This window comes from Chamaea fasciata, unplaced genomic scaffold (genome assembly GCF_029207755.1).
Source record: "Chamaea fasciata isolate MVZ Bird 193981 ecotype frontalis unplaced genomic scaffold, bChaFas1.0.hap1 SCAF_6, whole genome shotgun sequence".
Classification (NCBI taxonomy): domain Eukaryota; kingdom Metazoa; phylum Chordata; class Aves; order Passeriformes; family Sylviidae; genus Chamaea; species Chamaea fasciata.
Genome location: NW_027094091.1, coordinates 28,767,540 through 28,791,070, shown reverse-complemented (window position 1 = coordinate 28,791,070; position 23,531 = coordinate 28,767,540). Strand labels below are relative to the sequence as shown.

Below are 23,531 nucleotides of genomic sequence, written 5' to 3'. Positions count from 1 at the left end.
GGATACCAAAAGTAGAACTAACTTCAGTGATAAAATTTGAACCATCACAAAATAAGGTCTATTTTGTGTGATACTAACAAGGTCTAGCTTTCAGCAAAGCCACAATTCTGCCTCCACAGAATTCTGCAGGCACTTAACATATTTGCTGATTTTTTTATTTTCTAAGAATGACTTATTAGATCTTAAGAGTTATTTCCACACACTTGAAATATTTTAGATTGCTGGTGAAACCTTAAGTCCTGTCAATCTTTACTTGCTAACCTATACATTAGAAGATCGGAATTTCTTTTGAGCAAAATACAAATATTAATTCAGAGTATCTAGATGAAGTAATTATTCATAAGACTACCTATATCTTTTAGTTGAGATAACACATCATTCTTGTAGCAATTATCTCAAATAATAAGGAAGTATTGCTAAAAATGACCAATAAGTCAACTGAAATGAAAAGACAGTCTTCAAAGCTCTCTACAGTCCATCAGCAGGGGTTAAGCCCTTGATTAATTTCAGTGTAAATACTAACAATATTGAAGTGGGCCACATAAAGGTTGAACACAATTTTATTACCATGCAAAATTTGCACAATGCTTTTGAATGTACTGTTATTTTGTGCATTAGCTAGCCTATAGAAAAAAAATTACAATATTTAAGAAATAAAAGTAACAAGCCCATGAAGAGCTGCTCAAACCAATTCTCAAAGACAGACCTTGAATGTCTAATTAAAAAAAAATTATATACATTCCTACAATGGTAATCACAAATAGCATGTAATGGTATTTGTATACTACACAGTGTGCTAGTTTCTATTCTGTATTTCACATTCCAGAGCTAAACTTTTAAGTTCCAACTGTCTAGTAATTCAACACACCCCAGAAAGAAACACATATTTAATGTCAATTTTCTAAAGAGGAGGTTAGAAATGTGTTATTTCATACTGTATCAGGACTGACAGAAACATTCAGAATTTATTTTACCAGTCTGACATATTTATCATTACATTAATATCAAAACTGTATTAAAAAGTGAATTTCAGTACATGCAATGAGAAATTGGCTACACTAAAAAAGCACTGATAATAGTGTTATCTCTTCTGTTCCAGAAAATATAACCTCAAAGAGGAAGCTTCCCTCTATTGACAATTCAAAGCCTTCTTGAGTATTCACATTATGACTCTGACACTTGCTGACTGATAAGAGACAAAGTCAGAAAAAGTTTGAAGGTCATTCTTTTGTCTCCCTTGAAACTGGTATTTTTAATACCATCTAGCAAGCCTTTTCTGGGAAACTCTTTCTTTGGAAATGCACTCTTTTTGGGGTAGATATTAAAATGCAACTACTGCATGATGGAGAGTATTCTACTCATTTTTTTTTAACTTGCCATATTAAAATAAAAACTTCAGGAATAATAGAACTGACCTTTAAAATTAAAAGAAGCAGCACTGCGATTAGGAAATATACCTATATATACAAAATATTTGCTAGTTATGTTAAAAGATTAAGCTTTTAAAACTGATTACGTCTAGGATCTAAGCAGCAGCTTGAATATGTAGCTTCATTCAAATTTCCAAAGAGTTTTTGAGAATTATAAAAATCTTAAAGGACTGCATATTGTGTTGGAAAGTCAGAGGAAACAGGATAAAACAATATTTCTATGCTGTGACCTGTTAAATACAGAAAAACTGTATTCATAGCATGTGTAAAAAGCAAAATATCCTCATAGTATATTAAAAATGGATATATGACAAAGGGGCCAGGGTTCAGCAACTGTAATACTTCAAAAAATGAAAGATAATCCACAATGAAATGTTTTCACATGCAAAGGACACAATACATATGATTTTTTAAAATTACTATCATGCATAAATAGCATTTAAGTTAGTTTTACAGTTTTTCAGTTGAGAAATTAAATTTGATAATTAAACAAAAAATTTATCAAACCTGTCTTTAAAAGACCTAAATCTTGTTATCATTGTAAGATATCAAGATGCATCAAATTGAAATACTGATTAAAATTATTGTGATTTTGAGTTAGCTATTAAATACACATAGGCATCCTCCCAATTCCTCACCACATTATTTAGACTCTCTTCTTAACAACAAAATCACTTTACAAATTTGGAACAAGGAAGTTTATCCTTTGGTATACTCATTTACCTTTGGTAATTTCCAAATTTCCAGCATTAAGAGTATCTTAAATGGCAGTACTGGACACTAATTGAAGTGTTCTCTGTCTACAAAACAAATAAAAAATCAATAATAGACCTACTCTGAATTTTTTTTTCGTCTGGTATTTAGCCACACAGAAAACTATGGAAAAATTCCTACTTTTATATACGGAAGAGGAATTACTCTGGTTAATATGAACTAGCAAATAATTTTTTTTAAATGTTTTTTAGAACACTGACTTTAAAAAAAAAATCATAAACCAAATTCTTCTTTCCTTCCATTTACCCATATTAGAAGTGCATACTTTTTCCTTCTACTTTTTTTTTTTAATACTTCCTGCTTTTAAATGGTAGTGTTATTTTTATTTCATGTAGAGCATTCTGCCATGCTAAATGACCCCAGGACCTGTAAACACAAAGATTATTTCATGCTTTTGTTTACTGCTCAAAAGCTAGACTTGCAAGTCTGTCAGTTAAGAACTCTTTTAAATTTGCACTGTACCTGAAGTTAAAGCATCGTAGCCTTTAACAGCTTTGGTTTAAATATTAATGATAGACTTCTACGGGGAACAGTTAAAAATGCCTCCTTTTTTTGCAGTACAAACATGTACAAAAGAACTACAGTGTATTTCAAATAGATATGAAAGTTTGATTCTGTGAGTACTGAATACTGAGAGTAGGTGATGCACATAAAATCTGCTCCTCAACCCACTTTGGTACATAATATTAGATTGACACAAGATGCCTTTAAAATCTTTAAAGAGCAGATCACAGGTGTTATGCACAAACAAACTCTGCTAAGATGGGCTATAATTCTGCAATGTCTTTTTGACTGACAGAAGTGCGTGTGTCTAAACGCTAGTGTGAAACAAAAAAAATTCCTTGTTGTAAAGCCTGTGCAAAGCCTACTCCTTTTGTGAACTTGTTTCTCAACAGTGTGGGCATAAAAAAACTTTGAATGCTGACCAGAAATTAGGGGAGAAGTTAAATTATATCCTCCTCATACGCCAAGAATAAGGACAAAGCAGTTTGAAAACATTAATTCCCTCACAAATATTTTGGTGACTTTTTTGAGAAACACTGCTTGCCACTTACATAGCAAGACAATTGATCTAGCAATGTCTCCTTCTAAATGTAAGCATTTATAATGTACAAGCCATGTAAGCTATTCTTGAGCAAGATCTAACTAGGACTCCGTTGGAGCAAGAGTTAATTGGAATATAAACCAAACTCTTCACCCAATAGTTTAGAATAGAATCCCAATAGTTTAGCTTGAATGTGTCCTTTGGACATAACAGAAGAGCAGAAAGCTTTAATATTACTAACATGCTGTATGGTATTTCTGATAGCACGAGCTTTATAGAATCTGCAAAATAGTTTTCAGATTTCCAGTATATTTTACAGTGACTATCTTGGTGCCAGAAGACAAAAGTATATATGTATACATTCAAATTTATTTATAATCACAATCATTACAATAAACAGAAGCACAACACCAACCAATGAACATTAGATAAATAAATTATTAATCTGTGAAATGCAAAAATGCCAGGAAACGAGATTCTGGAAGATTCTCATTGTTTTTTGTAAAGCTAGAAAATAATTTCTTTCTGCTACTGAAGCATTGCTGTGCCAAAAGAAAAATGAATACACACATGTTCCTCCTTGATTTTCACAGTTGCTCTGAATAGGTCTACTGTTCTAAAAGTCACGAACACCACCAACTCCTCCTCTGCTCCAAGCAACTACAAAAACAGTTGAACCCAACAGTCAACTCCTGCCTTTACCAGAGCACCTACTTTCACATTCTGTTCGTATGTATAACCCTGCCAAGTTCCAGCTTATTCTATTTTAATTTTAGTATAGGAATAGATTTTGCCTATCTGAGCACACCCGCTGAAGTCAGAACTGATTCCTCAGCTACCAGGGTTCGGACTCTGTTTAATCTTAATGCAGTTTTGATGCTAGGAAGTGAGGGGAAAAGAAAGGAAAGTACCAAGAACAGGACTCTAAAGTGTCAAACCCAATGGAACAACTAACAGTAGTTGCAGCATCATTAACCTTGAAAATATTTATAATGCTTCAAAAGAATATGTAAGGAAAATAATGAAAGCAGATATGTGTGTCTACTCCTGACTATATTATGAGATTTGTGTGGCAGCATCTGTAAATAAAAAAATATTTTAAAAGTCCTATGACTGATTAAAAGAACAGAAAAACAAGAAACATATAAATTGATACTCAATACCCAGGAACTCAGAAATATTTGATATCTAATAGGTGAGGTATATAGTATCACCCCACTTGCCGTTGAAGGCTCAGAAGAACAGACTGCATATAAAATAAAACCTTTTAGTTTTTTTACCTTTTAATTTAGTCCTTATGTCTTCTACTGTATCTTCCTTCAGGAACAGTCAGTTAACATGAAAGGTTAGCCAAAGAAAGGAATTAATGCTGGCACCAAGCTAGACAAAAAAAAATGTCAGAATAATTTTTGTTTCCATGAAAACGTACAAAAAGAATTTTATATTTAATAAAATATCTAGTAGCAAATAATTACTGCCTTGCAGAAAAAAACAAAAACCCATAAACCCAACCAAAAGTTCCTTATGTTCAATTAAAAAAAAACACCCTAAAAAATGAATAATGACAATAAAAAGGTAACTTTCTGAACCAGAGATTATGGGTGAATTAGTCCATAAAGGACTATCTGAAATATGCTGCTTCATTTACGTTAACACACTCAAATGCATGTTCCTTCTCCTGACACAGTTCACATGCATAGGAGAAGTGAATCTGTTACATTGAAATGACAGCATTAGAGCTAACTAGCAAAACTACAAGGAAAGGCAAGAGCTCACCAACATAAAAACACACCAGCTCTAAAAGGCTCTGCAGGATAGAAAATATTTTGAGACTTTCCTAGTAGTTCACAAGACAATTCCCAACTACTGAAATTTTACTTCAGGAAAAAGAACATCTGCACCCTTGTACTATAGACCACGTTTCTACAGGGAATAGATAAGATTCACCAGATAATCCATCCAAAAGAGTGAAAGATGGTGTTGCACAATATAGGAAAATATGTTCTTTTCCTCTCCTCTGCCTTCCCCAGTCTCCAAGTTGCAGGATTTTAGAAGAAAACAACTGCTTAATAAGTACAGGAAGAACATCTATGTGGCTCTATTGAGAGTGCAGAATCTATACAAAGAAAAATCTCAGACTTCCCCAGGCATAACATTTTCTTGTTTTCAGTGTGGATTTTGTAGTGATATCATAGTGTCACTTAAGCAAAACTATGCTGTCAGAAGCTCTGAAAAGCTGCACCACTGATCTAAGTCCAAATTTTATCAAAGTCAATGTTAAATTCTAATTAAGAACTCAGCTAAATCAGCTTTAATGAAGAGAAGGACAAAATTTACCTTGACTGTTCCTGAGGGAAATTAAAAACAAAAGATAAAAATAAATGAAAAGATAAAAGAATTCGTGGATGGTTAAACACTGGAATTGGTTGGGAAATCTCTAACCATGGAGGCATTTAAAATTTTCTTAGGCAAAGCCCTGAGCAACCTCTGAGCAAGGAGCTGGACTATGCAATCTTCAAGGTTACGTTCCAGTTAGAAATATTTTAATAGATAAGGTTCTTACCATATACATCTCCACAACCAGTAAAGTCCAGGAAGACAGAAAAAACTAGGCTTCTGCCCGGCATTTAAGCTGGCTTTACAAAAATGACTCTTCTTCTGTTAGTAGCAGAAGAACATGAACCAGTTATTCCCATGTGCCAATTCTGGTTTTCTGCCCTGAAGTATATTTTATTGTATTGCATTATCGTTCTATCTTCAGATACGTCAAAAATTCATGTATTTGAGGCCTCACTGATTTCTGACATAAGAGCTGTTCTGCAGAAAATAGTTTTTCCAGATGAAAGTAAATGGCTTCTAGGAGCACATTTACACTCAGCAAAAGGAAGGCAAGGAGCACGGGTAAGGAGTGTTTATTGTAGTAGTTCAAATTGGTAGATTTAATTAGTCAATTAAAATTTCTGTTGTTACAAGAAACAATTAAAATCTGGAAGGCTTATTTAACTTTTATTTTATTTCATTGAATGTTATCATGATAGACTATTTACTGCATGATTACTTGTCTGAAAACTGGGTTTACTTCATGAGAGCATGTTTCATCTTTACTCAGACAAAATAACAGCAACAGAATGACATTATGGGGAACTTCTACGGCATATATGTGTCCAGAATTTACCATTTAAGAACACAGAGGTTCTAATTCCTCATCTCAGCAACACTTCTGTCCTGACTATCTACCCACAATAAAAAAAGAGTACCAAATATTGTGTAAGGTTTTCCTTTTCTAATGTCAATGTAGAAAGACAGGTTATACAGAATGCCAGATACAATCACCCTTGCAATCTCAAAAACTGAGAGTTTAACTGAGTTACGCTGCCAATAGGTAACTTTTTCGACTAAATAATGACAGAAATTTAATTTAAAAGCTTTAGAAACCCTTTACTTCTTGGAGCTTCTGAACAGACTCACAGCCTTGAAAACAGCAGGAAAGCTATTTCATTAAAAACACTCATAAGTAATGCACTACTCATTTCAATCCAGCATGCCATTATAAATAATTGGCTATTCCAGTAAAGAATTAAGATGTATTTTCAACAGTACTATGGCTGTGATTAGTGGCAACAGATGCACCAAAACATTGCTGTGGTAGAAGTCAGGCCAATCCGGATACCTTACATTACGTACTGATAATAATCTGTATGAACTCTTTTTTATCCAAAAGCAAGAGAAACATAGTAACATATCACACAGTAAAGTGACTTTTTGTATGTATTGCACTGCTACCATCAATATGGCTACTTTCAGAAAAGTCAGGCATTACAAAGACAATCTTGGCAAATTGTACTTCAAGCATGCTTCCGATACGCTGAAGGCCAAAGGACAATGAATTTACTGTGACTTACTGAGCTTGAAAGGGTAAGTTGTTCATTAAAAATGCTTCAAGAAATAATTCCATATATTTTAATTAGATTTCTATCAGAAACCACAGAAGAATTAACCTTGGTAAGTGACATTTTATCCTGCTTAGCAGTAGAGGTCTAGTGCAAATTAAAAATCCCAATATTCTTAGCATAACTTTTTCAGACTACCTTTGTTTTGTATTGACAAACGAAAAAAAATTATACCAGCACTCAAATTTATTTTTCATTTAACTTCAGAAACATACAGATTACTCCGTAACTGGATCAGCAAGAAAAGTGAGTAAAGATCAGTGGTTATAACACTACAAAAGGTAAGTATGGGAAAAAACCATGATGAATAAGATCTAAAGTTAAACAAATATTTATATGTAATGTGATAATAAAAGGTGTTCTATCTAAAAGATCTTATAATATACAAACTGCTTCCTAAGGACACAACTTGTGTTGCACTTAAGGAATTTTAAAGATCTTTTAAATATAAGACAATAAAAAAAATGCAATTAACATAGTGGCAAATAATACCATTGTCCATTTCACAAAGCATCAATTTACGCAGGAAAACTACCTAACATCTGATAATAAACCACCATATTTTCCTCCTGCCAGAAAAACTTTTCTAACTTCTAATGGTTTCTTTTAAGAGAAGGAAAGAAAATTATGAGCTTTGGAAACCCTGTTAACTCAGAATTTTAGATCAAGCTTGTCCTTCTCCCTGTTCTCATTTAGAGAAAACTTCCTACCATTTTAAAGATGCAATCTTGAGCATATTGCACAACAAAAACTGTAGAATTTGTATGCATAATAAGAACAATAAAAGGCAGCTAACTCCTGGGCAGATATACACAAATGCTCTCTTAGACACTGCTATTTGTTTAAAAGCTGATGAAAATCTAGTGAGAATTCGTAGCTGTTAGGTCAATTAAATAGCAGTGGAACTACCTCTGCAGAAGGCTCAAACCCATGTAATTGCTTTCTCCATTTCTACTTCTCTCACCACCAGCTCTATACAGATCAAGCTCTGAATAAAAATCAGAAGTCTCACAAGACTTTACACACAGACACCAACAGAATGTTTAATAATCACTCAGTCCCAGCAAAACAGGTTTGGAATTTAGCTTAACACAGTCAGTAAGGGCCCAATCCCAACAAAATTATTTGGCAAAAGATGGAGAAATAAAACCGAAATAAAGTACATGCCAAGACAGAAGACTAGCACAGTTTTATAAACCTAAACGAGAACTGAAATAGCAAACAATGTCACTGTGTTACTGCTTTCTACATAAAAATTGATGCTGTACCATGTGGACGCAAAACCTGAAATTAGTTGATAGCCGTAGAAAATTAAGGAACTACCTACAACAACCACAATAAGAGAGGCCATCTTTATAGAATGGACAACAGAGAAATATAAAAATATGGTTTCAAAACTTCAAAGAGTACAACCATGCAGTTAAAGTAGCTCAGGTAATCACAAACACAATGCAAAAGTCAAAAGTTTTAAGAACTGGTGATGTTACATGCACAAGATACTGGCAAGAGTAAGCAGTGTTGCCTAAGCAAAGGAAACAGATGTCCTTTCATCTTTTGAAAAACCCCCGGGAATATAAGAACAAATTAAGTGTCATCTAAAATTACAGCAAGAACAAAGCATATAATAGGAGATATTTGAGGCAAAGAACAGTTTATGAAGACAGAGTATTACCATTTTCAAGGTCTGCTGGCATATCAGGCTAGTATAGAACTGAACCATTAACTTCTGTGAAATAAGGAAAACTTAAGAATCCATAATTTTGAACCTAATAATTAAACTATTCAGCTTGGTGAAATATTCTATGTGTCCTCTTGAAACCAGAAATTTCTGTGGTAAGACTGTCAACAAAGTTTCAGAGTATTACATACAAGTAATCCTTGCAAAAAATTGCCATGCAAATTTGGAAAGCTAGACATTGGAAAGCAAGTGATGGGTTAAGTTTCATCCAGATGTAAAGACAGCAGTTGCTGACAATTCACAAAGTGTTACAGTGAATTATCATGGTTGAATAAATCTCACAGAAGGTTAGATAAGCACATTTATTGCTTCAAATTCGCAGAAACACAGATAAGTGTTAGAAAAATGAAACAGGAGAATGTTCAAGTGTTATTTGAAGGGAAAAAACCCAAACCACAATGAAAAATACGAAAAGATTTATAGCCTACTTATTGATCTTCTAAAACTTCAAAAGTTAGAGCTTTAAATGACAACTATACTGGTCAGTGATAGCTTAATTAAAGTAGGATCTTGGTAATCCTGTGTTTATTCTTCTTTTAATTCTTAGAATATAACTGGTTTTACTTACTGTCACATACAAAGCTCCAAAGCGGTCAGAGTACTGACACATATGAACAAGGAGAGACAGGTAAATCACAGGCACAAATAACTTACCTGAAGTCATAAAATGCATCAAAGCCAGAAAGGAATGTATGCTGAGCAGTACAATAGACTAGTATCTAGAATTTAAAACCATCTTTACCATTATTTCCATTATTTGGTTGTGTGTACTAACATTCCCAAAGTAGTAGCACTACAGTCACAGAGGATGTGAATTCACACTCTGAAAACGCAGACAAGCCAGCACAAATTCAAGAATATTTCAAAATTATTAAATGTAGGGTATACTTCCAAAACAGGGGTTTAATACAGGCAACATGTGTAAAATTGGATAAGGTAGAAACTAATTTGTCACAGAAAGTGCTTTTCGTATACAATATTTAATCTTTCTGTCACTCCATAGAAAAGTGTCATAAATTTAATACTGCAAAGCAGTAATGAAAAATTCCAAATTTTCATAAACAGCATTTTATTGAGATTATTTATGTATCATCAAATCTATTTCTGAATAATAAAGTTCACAGATGAAATCCTGTCATATTATGACATCAATATTCTGCCTCACTCCTGATAAAACATAGATCAGTAATTAATTTCAAATCATTATTTTTTGCTACTCCAATGAAGATATAACACAAAGAGAGTTTAAAATAAGTCTTTTCTTTAAGATGTAATATTTTCCTTTAACTAGTGATGGACAAAACTGAAAACAGCTCAGTGGGCTGTGAGTTATTAAAAAAAAGCTTCCTGCAAGTTTCATAGATTCCATCTCAATAAATTGCTTTCAAAGTGGTAAATAATGAGGAGTGGTTAGGAGCTAGCCAAGGTCATTTTTACTTTCCCAACAGGCCATAGAGTTTGTACTTCTGAGATCTGATGAACATTTGCTAAAATGTGAGCAGGAAGAAGCAAATGAGGTATAAAGGCAGCAGTAGCAGGATATAAAGGTAATTTTGGCAATAGTCAGTGGCAACTACTTAGTAAAGCTGATAAAGAGTTTAAAGTGAATGAGCACAGAGATACAGCAACAAAGCATTCTGTAAAGTTTAGTGGAAGAGTTACAGACATGATGGAAAATGGTACAAAGCACATGAACATACTTGGCATCTCCTCTTCTAACCAAAATGATTGAGAGAGGAAGGTAAGAGGTTTCACACTTCAAAGGTTTGTATAAAAAAAGGTTTGTGTAGCCTAAAAGGATGAAACAAAACACTTGTTTTCCACTGTGTGAGGAAGCACATCCCTACAAAAAGAACAGTATCTACATTTACCTTTGGGCAGCGGGAATTGTGTGGTATGGAACAATTTCTAAAACATTCACTACAGCTAGGAGCTGCAGAGAGAAAAGTTTGAACAACACAACCATACATTTCGTTGCTCAAATAAGAGATGTTGATACCTTCTAAAGATCTGAAATTCCAGAACAGACTCTGCTTGCAACTAGATTTAAGACTCTGACAGACTTTCATACAGATCTATGGAACTGCAATTATTTGCAATTGTAGGCTCACTGTAGCAAGTGACTTTCTACACATTTCCCCTCAAAATAAAATTAAAATCACCAACTCACCACTTGTCCATTCTGAGGATTTTTATGTGCATACGGTGGTCCACGGATGTGATTCCACATCTGACCAGATGTCATAGCAAATACAACACACTAGAAAAAATAGGAAAAACAACAATTTAACATTAATTTACTGTGAGGGACTGAACAGGAAACCATTCCGCTGGTTATTCTTGCTTTAGATAAGCCTTTTTTTTTTTCACTAACCAGACACAGTATCTACCTCAATTTGAATTTTAGGATAGTATCTTCAGATGCGTTGCTTTCATAAAATTCTTAATGACTTCTACCATTCTAAAAATGAGTGAGCTCAAGCCAGATTTTCCAAATCTCACTTGAAATAATCCTAAATTTATACGCCACATTTACACATCTACATGACAGCAAGTATTTGCAGCAATAGAAGGCGTTCATTGCAAATGTTCTGGCAACAAGTACCCAAGACTTATACAACCTCCCATGAAAATACTTCTGCCTCTAAATCCTATACAAATATTTAGCTCACCTTTGCTTTCATGTGTCTGAATTTATATATAAAGTAATAGAAAAAAATCCAGGTATTAAAAACAAAAATCTCTCCTATTTTCTGAAATTCTCATGGTGCGTCCTATATGAGTGTGATTCATTTTAGCTATGACAAAAAAAAAATGGTTGATTTGTTGGAAAGGTTGAAAATTCCCTACAGAAAAAAGTGTGAAGTTAGGTTAGGGATGTGTGACAGCTGTAAAAACAGACCTTAATTCTTGTAGATCATATTGTAGAATATACATGACAAACACCAGCCAAACAAGAGTCATTAATACTATTTTAAAGAGGAAAATATAGTAGTTTTGATTACCAAGTGAGAGAAATTGGAAACATATTGTCTAAATATAATTGTCTAATATCTGTTTTATCAGTACAGATAATCCCTACAAATGCTACATTTTAAGTACAGTTATGTACATGCTCATTTTTACTGTACCTCAACATTCACAGTAGCATCATAAAATCACAGAGATACAGGAAGATGGATCGTGAATGTAAAAATTCGTACCACAGTGACTAACTAATCTGGGGTTTACTAAAACCCTTTAGTGTTCTCTTTAAAGAACATTCAGTAACATGTTTGTGAAGTAAATACAAGCTAGTGTAGCTCTGTATCCCTGTAAATGCAGCATTGCCACCTGTAGAAATATGAACAAGGCCTTACTACTGAATCTTGTCAAGCTTTATTAAACTTGTATTGGCTTTCCTGGCTTTGGGTTTTGTTTTCATTTGGGGTTTGGGTGGCTTTTTTTGTTTGGTTGTCTTTGCTGTTGACGCTGGATAGGTTTCTTTTGGGGGAGTGGGGGTTACCTATTTAGCCAAAACAGCAATTTTTCCAAATACCAGGTGACTGTATCTAGTTTACATTACATTGGCATATTATTATTTTCCCCCTATTCTGTTTACAATGAAATAGATAGGACCAACATATTGATGTAGTACAGTTGTGATGAGATGACAGCAGAGACAGCAAAGTGTAAACATAGGTTACAATGTGTCAGTATGGAATGACAAGAAAGGATGCACAGGATTACACTGGAGATCCCAGGCCTATAAATATTGCAACAGTGAATAAAGAAACACAGACATGGGAGCCCGTTGAAAACAGTATTAGCCGACAAAGAAAACAAAGGACAAGCATCCAATGTATTTAAGACCAACTTGATTTACCCTGTAAATTCTGATGTAAAATTTTGTTGCAGACTGGTGAATTAGCACAAAGCATGAAATAGCCCCAAGCGGACCCTAAATCAAGGAGGAAAAAAGCAGCATCACAGTCCTCCCAGCAAAGACTGTGGAATGCTGACAACTCACCATACAACCACATCACCCCAAATAGAATGATCTCCAGATCCAGAGAGAAGCAGTGGAAGTGTAACCATGAGAGAAAGTCTAAGATACCAAAAAGTGCATGCAAAACGATTTAATTGTGGTGTTATTATTGAGACTTCTCTTGTAATAGAAAGAAAAGATACATTTTCAAATACAGTGTGATTACATTTTGTTGTAGTGTTATGATTTTAATTAAAAAGAACAGGTTCTTAATTTTAATATGTGTTTCATTTTGCTTTTAACAGGATTTGGAATGTAACAGCGTAACAATTAACATAGCAGATGAAGACATAGTGGTAGTGATTACTAGTAAATGTATTGAGTTTTAATAAATAATATGCAACAAAATGAAGAGTATACAGTGACATCACTGGGAGAAGAGTAACAAGTTATGTCTATACCTTGCAGATTGTTTTAGCAGAGAAACTTACACCGCAATTTTGGTAATGAATCACATAATAGGTAGCTTATGTGAAAACACAAAAGTGTAGAAATTGAAAATATGGGTAACAAAAGTGAGGTGAAAGATATTTAGAAAGACAAAAATTAGCTGAAAAGTCAAACACTGAAAGATAACATGCATAGAGCACACAAACTGTGCCTCTCAAAAAGTGCATTTTCCATGAGAAATAATTTTTCTCAGCTTTAAATTACTGTTTATAATTTATATTCTCTAGGGCCAAATCTGCTTCCGTATGGGAAGATCAAAAAGACTCTACACCATTTTATATATAGTAATATATTTTATAAATGATAAATGAAATTACTGAAGATGTTTAATGCTTTAAGTACCACAGTGTGAGACAGTATAATATCTAACAAAAAGTAACTAGGAGACACAAGAGTGGGGAGAAGAAAGTGTCAAGTATAAACATAACTGAAAAGCAAGGACTCAACAGTATGGTTATTTAATCTGAAGGCATCTTTCATATTCTTTCAGTTCAGACTGTTAGTGACCAAAAAAACTAATTTGGTCTACCCCACACTGGATCTGCCATGATTTCCTTAATGCTTTTTATAGTGTTTTTCAAAATTCCTTTTTCAGCAGGCAAAATACATTTTCCAGGCTCTCCCCTGTTCTTTTCCTATCTTCATCTATTTTAAGTATCTTAGGAATAGAGCATTTCATCATTTTCCTTATGCAAGAATTTCGTATGCTACATATAGTGCTTCACATTAAAGCTCATTTTGCTGTGCTCTACATTCTTCAATTACAACCATCTGTGTAAAAAAACCCAACACTGGAAACTACAGGCTTCTACTGTTTGTAAAATATGCACCATTATTTGTAGAACAGATGCATGCATCTATAATTCACGATGATACACACTGCTTAATATTACAAATGGCATAGTTTCCATAGGTTCCCATATTATGGGATCTAAAAGTTTCCAAACTAACCATTATTGTGAGTTGATTTTTCCCAGTTAGAAACTTTGCCAAATTAATTCCTACAAATGATCAACCTGTTAATGAGTTCATGTTTACTCTCATAAGCAGAGAAACGGCACCTTTCTGCAGTTTTCTTGGATCTTATCAAAGTACAAAGGATGAAAAGGAGTAAAGAAGATTCGAGCACTTATCCCTGATCACAATGCCACTTTTCCATAGCAGAGTCTGTATTTCAGCAGTTCTACAGAAAGGAATACTAGAGACACACCTTTCATTCATCTGCTCCTTTCTTTCTCCTTTTCAGACTCCAAGAACAGCACTAACTGCTACATGCCACCTGATTTATCAATGGAGCTCAGGGGTTTTTTCAGGGTTTAAGCTCTTGTAAGAGAAGCCAGATTTAGGTAGCGTATTCTGCATCTAAATGATAAAAGCAACCAGAGTATTTGGCTCTGTAGCGAAATACTGGTATATTGGCTGGTGTAGTAGAAAGAAAAAGAACAGTGATTTGCTATAACACAGTATGGTACAAGACCAAATGCCCAAATGACTTGTTCAGTGGCAATTCAGTCCACCCCTATTACCAGCCCTGGGTGAGTACACTCTGTGTAGATGGATCTGCTGCAGGACCCTGTTAACAAATTACAAGTGATGCTTCCTTGATGGCTTCCATCCTTAGTTTCACTAAGGCGAGACTTCTTTAAGCTCACCTGTGGTGCATCTGTGTGCAAATCACAAGGTTTCTAAGAACAGGTACAAGATAAATTAAGCAACAAGAATCCCAGAAGAACACTGAACTGCGAGCAAGACACAACTTCACAGCCAAATAGGCAGAATTTCTCAACTGTTCTTGGTCTTGCAAACTTTGCAAAGTATTTATTTGGGTTTAATACATCCCCTTCTCAAAGGCCTAAGTTTTGTTTAGCACTCTACTAGTTCATTAAACTAAACTGCTAGAGACTTAAAAAGTCACTTAGTATACATTTTGAAGAGAAGCTTCCTCCTATATTCCTATACCTTCCTATACAAAGGCAATAATAACATTTCTTTCCAACTTTAGACCCCAGAACATGGAAAACACTTTGTAAGAAAAATAATGAAATTTTAGATTCATTTATGAATATAGTTGAATTCCAGCATAGGTTCAATAAAAACGGGACACATGTTCTACATGACATGTAGAACATGACAGCTAGTTCTACACTTTATTTCTATATTGTTCTGTGTATGTAAATTCTAACCATTTCAGAATTATTGTTTTAAAGAAATGTAATCCTTTCTCGTCCAGTTTAGCCTTGCTTTTGCACTCAGTGAAGGCTCTCATGATACAAAATCTGTACTCCATCTCTAAATCCATCAGTCATGAGACTCTCCAATAAGAGATAAACAATTAAAGGACAGAGTACAACACAAGCAAAGAGAATGGATTTTTGTATCTTTAAATGCGGATCTTTCAAACCTCTAACTGTAGGAAGAAAAGGAAATTAACAATCAAAATTTATTGATGTTCTTTTGGGATGCCTACCTAGTCAAACAGAGAAACCTTCATTTTTCTGTGTATCTTCAAATAAAACACATTAATTCTTTTATCCTTGTTTTCAGAAAGAGTTGAAAAAGTCATTAGTAGCCAAACAACCCTCTAAGCTCTTTTGCACCAAAACCTACTGACGAATGTACTATGCAGTGTAAGTACTGGGGAGTGTATCTGCACAGCACACATTTCTCACGCCCATTAACTGTTATGAGAACAGTAAACACACACTTGGTCTCCTCATTCAAGTGACCTGCCATATTTTGCCCAACAGAGTTAAGGCAGCTGCCTTCTAATCTCAGCATAGATTTTGTCTTCCCTGATTCCACAGGTATATAGGCAAATCTGAAACATACACATAAAGTAAAACTGAAAAATACATGTAGAAAACAACAGCCTGGGAAGGAAAACACTGACAAAAGACAGTTTAGCCAACAGAACAGAAACTCTCGGCACACCTACAGTTGTCTAAAATGAAGCAATTCCTTATGTAAACTGTTAGAACCTTGCCTAGTTTATACCATCTGACCTTTTCTTCTTTCTGCTTAAGAAATGAAGAGTCCTGGAGAGTCTGAATTGCTTCTTGTTATCAGCATAAAAGGACAAGAGTCTGCAAATATTTAAGGACTGAAGTTCTTCATCATCATTGTGTTGGCATGTCAGAGGGAAAAACATCCACAGATGAACAGCAGAATTTGAATTAAAGCCCACGATAATCTAGGGGATAAATTTTGCATGTGATTTCAAGAGACATCTTTTGGGATATTATGTACTGGGACTCAGTCATCCTGGTTTGCCATCCTAAAAGTCTTCTGGGCAATATTGCAAGTGAAAATGCCTAAGGCATACAAGATACTACCAGAGCCTGCAATGCTTCAGTGAGGGGATGAAACCACAAATATTGCTGTCATGCAATCTAATGCTGAGGGCAAAGCCAATTCAATGGTCTTGTGTGAGCTAGCATTGGAATCTTCATGTGAGATGAAACCTGGTGTCTTGCTTCTGCAAGTCTACCAAAACGATTAGATGCATCATTAAAAATTGTATTCCTAAATATTCTTCTAGAGCACTACTGAAAATATTGTCTATGAGACACAATGTTTTTATATCACCGGAGTTATCAAATTAACATTTCTGGGATCCTCTGTCAAAACAGCACAGACTCTTCATGCTGAAAATTTTCTTCTAATTTCTAGTAACAGATCATTCAATCAGGCAGAGTGACACCATCCATTTTTCACTTAAATAAAAAGTATCCAACTTTTTTTCCTTTTTTATAAGGTCTGGGAACATAAAAACTGTTCAAAACAAACTGAGATGCTCTAAAAACAAACAAAAAAACCCCAAGAGAGTAATCTTTAGTTTTAGTCACTGAATGCCACAATTTCTATAAAAACTTTTCAGTTGAAATTAAAAAAATAATATTTACAGTATGTTTAATGAATACTAGCTACTTAGTAGTAGACCCAAAAAGCATTTAAACCCCAAACCTACAGCTTTTAGAAAAGTGCTTTTGTGCTTTCTCAGCTCTACACCATCTGAAAAAACAACTGCCAATAAGGAACAAAATAATTGTCAATACTTCTGTTGAAAACGTGGGCTTTCTGTAGCTTCTATTTTATTATTATCCTAGTGTTGAAATCCATGCTTCTGATGCCATGTCCCTGAAAATTAAGTGGTTGATGCTGCTCCTCAGATTTTTTTTCTCCAGTCAGTCACAATGGTGTCAGAGAAATGAGTGCTTGTTGATACACTATAACATCGACCACCTCTGAATATTGTTTCCTGCTTAAAACAGAGACAGCTGACTAAGTTGGACATCCCACATTTTTCATTAGTCTACTCAGTTATTTGAAAACCACCATGTAAATAAACACACTGCAATACACTATTAGGCAAATTAAAGCTAGATTCATTATTTAAGGTTTTGAGGATTTAGTTAACTAATATTTCAAACAGACTTGGCTAGATCTAGTCTTTCCTCAGAGCTAACACTTAGATCATCCTATTCTCATTTAGATTAACAGTAGAATGCTAAGACCAGTACAATTGAAAACAGTTTTGGAAACAATTCCCTCTTCTTATTTGTTGCTCAGATCTTTTATCACTGTCTTAAAAACATATAAACCTTTGTTTTTTTCTCAACCTTTCATTACTCCAAAGTGGTATAGTCTATCACTCTAAAGTGATATAGTTCATCACTCTAAAGCAATATAGACATCAATATCTACGCTAAACCAATTGATCAACATTTTGGATTTTATCAAAAAAAGGCAAGTTGAGCCACAGCAGTAAACATCAGTAACAATTACTGGAAATAGTTTCATATTAAAAGTTCAAATACAAAACTGCAGCTATCAGAGAATTTCCTCATTTTCAGTGAGTCACTCATAGTAACTGATACTCACTTCTTATGAGAATTAGACCCAAAATCTGGATTACAGATCTTTTTCTGACAGTATCATTCTAAACAATGTACTAATGCAATGGTTTTTAATTTGCCATGTAAATAATGAAAACATATATGCTAAGATAAGAAATTAATAAAAAGCATATTAGCAAGGAAAACCTGCATACCAGAGCTGCCATGGCCCAGCCAGTTTTGTTGTAAATGAACTCTAGATTATTTCTTCGCAGATATAACAAGCCGCCAACAAGAGATACCAGAAGAGCCAGTGCAATTGTACCAGAATAGTTAGGAGGCCTGAACACTCTGATCTGGAAGGAAAAATGCAAATACAGATTGTAATAAACGCATACATGCAGATCATCTTCCATGTAAACACAATGGAACACCTGAAATCTGGTTTCAGAGTCAGCAAGACTATTTCCTAAATTTACTTTTGTAAGAAAAAACAGTACTTTTTAAAATAAGTACTTTCTTTTCTTTAACTATGAAAAAAGTTTATATTTAATTTTGAACTGCGCAACTCTGAAACATTATTTCCTCAACAGATTGGTGGGTTGTGTCTGAACTAAAAGCAGCTACCTTCAAATCTAAGTGTTTTGTACATATTTTTGTAAAGCACATTTCATTTATTAACAACTAATTATTACTGCTTGTTTTTATCCAGAATTAGACTACATAAAATTTAACAAAGAAAGAATAGAATATAATCTGCAGACGGCAGAAGTTCTTACAAGTACCAAAAATGTTATTTTTTTAAAATGTGTTGTAGAACCCTCACTTGACAAAAAAACTTATTACGGAAAGATGGAATTTATCATCAACCTGTCTCAAACCACAAAGATACATTTACCTTCAACTTCTAAAACTGTTGAAAGACTTACATGAACATCTGTTCTGTCAGCTATCCATTTAGCTAGCTGTTCAGCAGCAAATCCGATTCTCTGCAGGTCAAATGTGTCAGCTCTCTTGGGTTTACCCTTCGGGGGAAAATGCATGAAAGTCGGAGCAGAGTTCATATTCAGCTACAAAACCAGGAAAAACAGCAGGAAAAAAATTAGTAACTCTATCCTCAAAATATAACACCACAATATCCTCAATGACACAAATCTAATTAGCAAAAAAATATCACTTGCCTCCATACATTACATTTTTTGAAACATCCTCATATACAGTCCTCTAAAAAGAGTGCTCAGAACATTCCTTCCAGTAGATTCTTCAGGATGTTTTAATTATTTAGAATGTTTCACCCACAAGCTTTTCTATAAAAGAGTATCTTATGCTTTAAAGGTCTCACACACTGTAAAACCTTTCCAGAGACCCTGCACCCAACCAATCCATTTAAGTATATTAAGTTATAATTTTAAGGGAGCAAAGTAGCTGGACATTGTTTGGCTACTAGAGACTAACCACTGGTGACTAGGCTTTTTCTGAATACAAAAAGGATCAGATAACTAGCTTTAATTACATTACTTGCCCTAGAAATTACTGTTAATTCATGTGTTGATGGCACTGGAACTATTCACAGTATATTAAAAAAAATCCTCAAAAGTGATAAACAAATCTACATATACATTTGCTACTTAAAATTTTGACTTCAGCTTTGCAAGGTGGTATAAGAAAATGTAATTTCACTATATGAAATTCTTCTGTATTCAGGTCATCTCAGAAATCATGCAATAAAGCACTTGAAAAAATGAAAATGAACATAAACAAAATCAGGGGTAATACTTAATAGTGATGCAATATGGAGCTCTTTAAAAAAAGAAGTAAGCCTGTTTAGTTCCTGAAAAATGAATTTCACACATTAGCAAAACTTTATACTGAATCAATTTCTATTGAATTTATCAATAGAAATTACCAACTATTAAAATATTTTCCATCTAAGCAAAAAAAAAAACCAAACAAAAAAACCCCAAAAAAAGGCCTCTTCTTTTCTGAAATTATTTGGAAACAAAAAATATTCCAAGAAAGGCTAGAATATTTCATGTTGTGAAACAGTTAAAAAAAATATAAGATACAGAAACATTCAGACATTATATACAGTTTGGAGGCAGCTGATCTGGAACTGCTTTATTGTTTCTCTATAGACATGGCAAAAGCCGCAAAAATCAAAATCACGTTACTTTTTGGGTTTTTTTTGTTATGGCATCAGTATTATATGACTTTGCACACATAAATGTAAAGTCAGAACTGCATTTCCCTCAAATCCACCTTAAATAGTAATTAATATAAATTATTCTTAACACTCTGCGTCTTAAAAAACTCCCTTACACCTTTATGCTTAACTGTCTAAATGTAAACATGACTTTAAATGCATACCATTTGAAATAAACTGAATTTGTGCCCTGTTGCACAATGAATAAATTGAACTGGACTCTTGTACCATGTGTTGGTAGAAGATTGGCTTAAGGAAAGATCAAACCAAATATTTTGTATTATTATAACCATGCAGGTTACAACATATATAAAGTTCTAAGGTCTATATAATCTATAGGTTATAAAGCCTTTAATGTTCAAAGCCAAAAAAAAAAAAAATTAAGCAAAATCTTAAGCCACTAATAAACATTTTTTTATACAATGCATTCTAATATTTCAACTGGAAGTAAAAGTATTTATTAAACACACTATTTCAACTTTTTAAAGTATTTTAAAAAGACATATTAATCTTTTCCCCTGAACATTTTAAGTCACACACTCCACCAAAAGGTATTTAAAACAGACAAATAACTTCAAAGTTTTTCACCCCTAATCTGCATTTTTAACTTCAATCAATGGATAAATATCAAAGAGCAGTATTTAGTATTCATTTACAAGGGATGCCTTTTTTCTTGACTTCTCAATTTCAGAGCAGACCTTAAATTATTCTCCAACTTTCACTCTTCATAGCCAACAAATAAAATGTAAAACAGCCTCTTCTCTTTTTCATGAAGAACTTCAAGACTAAATATTACTGAAGCTGAAGAATATTGTATTACATTAAAGGAATTAAAAGGCTATTTTACTAAAGAGGTTTTTTTTTCTCCTAGAGAGAAAATAAAGGAAATCTTTAAAAGAAAATGTTATTTACAATGTATTTAATTCTAAAAATAGACTAAACAGTTGCTTAGAAAAAAGTTGCATATATATATATAATGCAATCTATAAACAAAGATTATAAACTACACCAGGAAAATATTATAAGTGGTTATTAGTAGAGCCTGTCTTCACTGATGTCACAGAAACTGCTGTGTCTTTAACCAGCAAGAAATTGTACACAAAACAAGGGTACACACATACATACAGAAAATAATTTATCTTGTGTTATTTTACAAATTGACATGTAGCTCTAAAAATTAAAAATGCTTTACAGTATTCAACATTTACCTGCTGAAAAACATCTGCCCCTTCGTCATAATCCACTATTGTGAAAAACAGTTTGTTTGAAAAAGCAGATGAATAGCGCCATGAATTAGCCAGCACTTGATATTCCTCATTAGCTTGCCTGTTAAGGAAAAGAAACAAATATATGTCCATATGTCATTCACTCGCAAAAAATATCCTATAATCAGCTTTAATGGTTATATTAATTACATTTGCAGTATCACTCTCAACATCCACACTATCAATTAAAAAGTTTCAGCTCGTTATGCAATTTTTTGCTTCAAACTTGTCATCTCCAAAATTAGGAATGTGTTAAGTTAAACTATACAAGAGAAATCCCAAGGTGATATTAAGAAAAAGTATTGTTTTCCATATTTAAAAGTCTCAGTAAATAGGACTGGTCTGAGTGGCAAGTATCAAATAAATCTGCTAACAAATTCATGCAAGGATATGCTTATGTGGCTCTTGAGTGTGCTATCAGGATATACTTCCTAGAAAAAGCTACGCATAAGGAATTTTGAAACTAGGGGACAAATAACACACAACTGTGAAAATCTATATTCCTAAAATAGCAGAGCCTTAGAGGGGCGGCCAAAGAAACTGCTAAGCACTAGGGAAATGATCCTAACAGAATAAAAAGCAGGCTTGTAAGAAGCATAATAAACTCCAGATTATTTCTCTAGACGTTGTTTTAAATGTGGAAATTTTGTACAACATATAATCTTTTCTATCAGCACTAGAAGGTGATTTGCTACTAAATATCCTCCTAAATAAAATGACAAAAACAACAAATAAAAACCAACAAACCAAGGAACAAACCCACCAAGAAAACCAAAGAGAACACAAACCAAAACAAACATCTTTGCCCTGACTTCACTAAGAGGAAGGGAAAGATAAAGGGAATTCCAGGAGAATAATACTAGCAGAGACATCCTCTAAACACACAGTACCATAAAACCACAGGTTATTCCACAGGACAAATCTATACCAACAAAAGTTAGGAAAAAAAACCCCAAAACCAAATGAAGGAATGCTTGCAGTACTTTCTGATATAGACAGACTCCTTTGCTAATTTCCATATCACTGGTTAATCACATCCACTGTAGAGTCCAAACCAGGGTTTTACCACTTGACAACTCATCTTTGCATATGGTAAGATATAGAAGTAGTATAAATAAATGTGTTCCTCAGCTTTTCTCAAAACAGTGTTTCTAGAAAAACAGTTCTATGTTTTTCATGGTGCAGAACTATTTAAAAGTTGTAAATGGAAAAATCTGTTTGCTTCAAGAGAAACTCTGCACTAAACAGACATGAGAGAAAAGAAGGAGAAGAGAACCACAGGATCACAGATATCATAAGACCGTCCCCATTTCTCCATCACTGAGATCAAGCTTAGGCATTAAATATATTACATACAAACACCAGCACAGCTGTGTAGTACTAAGAAATCTACTGTACATGAAAAAAAAATCGTAAAACACCAAGAGTTAAAATGAAAATTGATGACATTTTAGTCCTGCAAAGAATTAAATAACATGAAGCACAGTAAAACTCAACTTTTACCCTTATTACCTGACTCGGTAAAATTTGCTACTTAACATCCTTACTCAATGGGCAGTTTGCAATTTAAAAAAAGAAAAGAAGCAATTTAGGCATTAGATTGGTTATTTCTAGTAAGAGATATTATCACTAAGTAGACAAACATATTCATTGTCATCCTGAAGAGGGCAGTCAGACAACATCAAAGAATGCTGCAAAATCTTAAGCAATATCTGTAGTGCATTCCTCTGTTAAACCTGCTGTATTTAGGCTGAGCCATTTTTACTAAAGAACAAGATGAAAATCAGTTCATCTTGATGCCACAATTCCTCTTT

At 33.7% G+C, this 23,531-nt stretch overlaps 1 protein-coding gene across 2 annotated transcripts in view; it reads right to left on the bottom strand.

Annotated features, from left to right (window-relative positions):
- The window catches only part of TUSC3 (tumor suppressor candidate 3), a 106,107-nt gene that overhangs the window by 39,324 nt on the left and 43,252 nt on the right, over nt 1-23,531 (bottom strand). For both annotated transcript variants that reach the window (XM_066184966.1, XM_066184967.1), the window contains exons 3-6: nt 21,661-21,778; nt 19,179-19,319; nt 18,465-18,605; nt 11,108-11,197 (exon numbers count right to left, since the gene is read on the bottom strand). In XM_066184966.1, the coding sequence (XP_066041063.1) occupies nt 11,108-11,197; nt 18,465-18,605; nt 19,179-19,319; nt 21,661-21,778 (490 nt within the window). The remainder of the gene's footprint in view (nt 1-11,107; nt 11,198-18,464; nt 18,606-19,178; nt 19,320-21,660; nt 21,779-23,531) is intronic.